The 3,773-nt window shown below is 34.3% G+C and overlaps 1 protein-coding gene across 1 annotated transcript in view; it reads left to right on the top strand.

Moving 5' to 3' along the window:
* The window catches only part of PRKAR2B (protein kinase cAMP-dependent type II regulatory subunit beta), a 76,674-nt gene that overhangs the window by 56,099 nt on the left and 16,802 nt on the right, over nt 1-3,773 (top strand). The window contains exons 4-5 of the mRNA XM_031059018.1: nt 2,101-2,153; nt 3,231-3,314. Coding sequence (XP_030914878.1) covers nt 2,101-2,153; nt 3,231-3,314 — 137 coding nt within the window. The remainder of the gene's footprint in view (nt 1-2,100; nt 2,154-3,230; nt 3,315-3,773) is intronic.

Raw genomic sequence — 3,773 nt, 5'->3', positions numbered from 1 at the left:
AAAAGAATCTGAACAACAGGTTTCAAGGGAATATGAGAGGACAGCGGGCAAAACCTCTTTGTAAAGAGTCTCAAGAAAAGAAGTTAAAGAATTGTTTGTTCCCTAAAGAAAAATTATAACGAGAAAAAATGCAGATTGAGACAGCACAGGAGAAGGACAAAAAGCATAGTAAAATAAATCTGTCTGAGATATTAGAAGCTCATTTATGTCAAACACAAGAAGGAACCATGTACAAAATCAAAACTAGTTTGGATTATTTAGAAGAAATGCAAAAGAATAGCAAAAGATGCAGAGAAAAAACCAAACCAGAACACATAAAAGAAGCTAAGACCAAAAAATGTGTACAAGAAAAGATTGTGTACAATAAGTACATGAGGAGTAACAGAAATGGTTCTGGAATTATATTTTTAGTAGGAGCATTTTCGAGGGAAGTGTTGCTCTACCGATTAACAGAAGCACATTGGTCTTCACTAGTGTTATTTTGAGTATATGGAAAACAGCCTAGAACAGAGAAAGGACAAATCAGACAGCACTTAATGTGTTAGGTGTTCCCAGGTTAGCTGTGCCTCAGATTTGCTATACTTGGAAACTGGAAGAATTTTCTAATTTAGTCTCAGCCCTGTTAGCAGTTACCATTGAGAATCTGAAGAGGAAAAATGAGTGTGAAAAATAGAAAAACACATCCTTAAAAGGAGGCAAGAGCTATGGATGGAAGAGTCCTGTCATAGATTTGCAGATCATTTTTGTTCTAGAAAAATTACAGACAAATATTCATTTTGTAAATACCTGGAGGGAAGTAACAAACAGCAATCAGCATGGATTTGTTGGAACTATCTAGTACCCTGTAACAAGAGATTAAAATTTGTGGATAAAAGAAAATGAGCAGATGCCCTACATTTTCATTTTAAGAAATGAAATTTTGAATACCGTCTTACATGAGTCCCCTCTAAACAAACTAGGGAACATCAAGCAGTATTTATATGTAAGTTGCATGAGATATAGTTGCACAGCTGTGTGGAAAAGGTAAACCCCAAGCAACTACTGCTGTTTCACTCATGTATTCCACAAGAGTTTATTTTAGAAACTAATATGTTTTTTCAGCAGTAATCTGGATTATGTTTTAGACAATATGCTTATTAAATTTGCAGTTGTCACAAAGCTGAGAATGAATTGAAGATGAGTAAGAGAACAGGATTAGAAAACAGGATTAGAATTAAAAATGATCTTGAAACGGCTTTGAAAATAAAGTAATATTTAGCAGGTGTAAGGGTATGGTATTATACTTGGGCAGAATAGCCATAGACAGGCCCAGGACAGATGGTTAAGCAGTGGGTTTTGAAAATGATATATGTCATAAATATTACATGCATAGACATAGCCAAGGTATTGAAGAAGGCCTGGATGTATGAAAAAGACATATAGCCTGTAAAATGTAAGGAGTAATTCATCTGATGTACTCAGTGCTCTGCTTGGTTCAAATACTGGGACCAGTTTGAGCATCACATTTCAATAAGGATATAGGTAATTAGAGGGATTTCAGGGAATGGCAATGAAGATGGTTAGAGAGCTAAAAAAGAAGACTTGTAAGGAAAAAAAAGAAGAAACATCTTTGAAAGTAAAGGGCAGGTAGGAACAAAAAGTTTTCAAGTATGTGAAAAACCCCAGCAAAGCACCTTGAGCCAACCAACCAACCATCCAAAGAAACACACCCTAAACCACCTTGAACCTACACAGATGAAGGGAAAGATCTAATCTCTGCATCCTTTATGGATAGTTTAAATTATAAGAGAAAGAATTAATTTAGACGTTGAAAAAACATTCCTGACCATTAGGTGAGATACTTAGACCAAGTTAGGTGAGAAATTGGTAAGTATATTAGCAGTCTTTCAAAACAGGGCAAGCATATCCAGAAATGATACAAAAGTGTAGCTTTGTTTCATCTGCAGTTTGGAGCTGACTTGCTCTGGACTGTCTCAGCAGTATGAATGTTTTACATTACTGTGTATTATTGCTGTGCCACACAATGCATTTTCTGTTCTGCAAATCTTGTGAAACACTACTGTAATTAGAATTAAGATTATGCTTTTTCTTTTATTTCAGTGTGTGCAGAAGCTTACAATCCTGATGAGGAAGAGGATGACGCAGAATCTAGGGTACTTCATGCTTAGAGTCAAATACTTTTTCAATTCTCAAGCATTAAATTTAGGAGGAAAAATGTAACAGCTTTACCATTTCTTTCCAAAAACATTATTATTATAATATACTTTAGTAATATGTTGGGAGTTTGTGTTAAAGGAACATTTAAAAAATTCTCTGTAATAGTCACCCATGTAGGACTTGATGTATTATCCTCAATTAACAAACCTGTGGTACATGGTTAGGGAAACATTTTTGTGCAATTATATTTACCCAGAGAGCACCTGCTTCTAAAAACTCTTACTTGGTGTCCTCATAATCCTGCAGTAGTTTCCTTTTTCAAGAGGCAGAAAAAAGTTAAACTGTAAAATTGCTAAGATTTTTCAAGGTACATTGTGACAAATAATGAACTGTATTTATTTCTTTTATTTGTGTCACTGCTTAGCTTTTAAGATGAAATAGCATGAGTTTCAAGAGAATTTTAATTGTTTATATTCTACCTAATTTTCTGGCTTGTAACACTGCCCAAAAGGTTACCCTATGTTATTACAGTGATACATAGCATATCTTGGGAAGAATCTGAGTTCAACAACTTGATTGATACTCAGATGAACCAGACACTGGTAATTTAGTAAATCTCTGGCTCACTCAGTGTCAAATCTGTTGTTTACTCTGTGAAACTTCTGATATAAATTTAACACAGATACTATTTCACACAATATTTTTTAGGAAGTAGTCATGGCAAATGGCTGAATGTAACAGTGGTGTTTTTTATAAAACATGCGCGCCCCAAATATGATTGGATATTGGTAGCAATAGTGTAGATAAAGGTGTCTAGAATGGTTTGCAGAAATGAACCGGATTCCACGGGTGTAGAGATCTTGTAACTTAAATATAGCAGTGTTTCATTTTCTGATGCAATGGTGATACCATTTTATCATTGAGTGTTTATTCAAATCCTGAAGGTTTTGAAATGAGAGAGTTATGAATCATGGCCAAAATATTGTGTAAAATGCTTAGTTGAATTAGCTAAGTCCTTCAGCTAGGCTACTATATGATAATCACTCTAAGAGCTTTTGTGTTATATCTCTCAGATTATTCACCCCAAAACAGATGATCAAAGGAACAGGCTGCAGGAGGCGTGCAAGGACATCCTTCTTTTTAAGAACCTAGACCCGGTAAGAAATTCTTGGTAATGAACAGCATTTAGCAGTGCTGCTAAGAATTGTTTCTTTTGAACTTTGGAACAGAAATTTACAGATTTGACTTCTGTAACCTCTTCAGTATGCTTTCTTGACCATTTAATAAATTCCAGAAATGCCATTTTTTAAAACTGATATGTCACATATAGAGACTTTTGTTTACCTCCACAAGTGATAATATTGAAATACATTAATATGAACCTGTACATTCATAAAAATGGATACATTAAATGTATTAATTGTTGTATTTTCTTATTTTAAATCTTCCTGTACACTGATGTCTGTAAACACATAAGTTAAATGGAGTGTGTACGTTTTTTCTATTAGTTATTTTTTAGCATCAAAAGGTGCTGAGTGCTTCATCAAAACAGAAAATTACCCCCAAAGCCTTCAGTTTAGCTATGGATGTAATTGAACAAGTGAATTATGAAACAG

Source organism: Geospiza fortis, unplaced genomic scaffold, assembly GCF_000277835.1.
Source record: "Geospiza fortis unplaced genomic scaffold, GeoFor_1.0 scaffold424, whole genome shotgun sequence".
In the NCBI taxonomy this organism is placed as follows: domain Eukaryota; kingdom Metazoa; phylum Chordata; class Aves; order Passeriformes; family Thraupidae; genus Geospiza; species Geospiza fortis.
The sequence above is the reverse complement of the archived record's forward strand: the minus strand, read 5'-3'. Positions and strand labels throughout refer to the sequence as shown.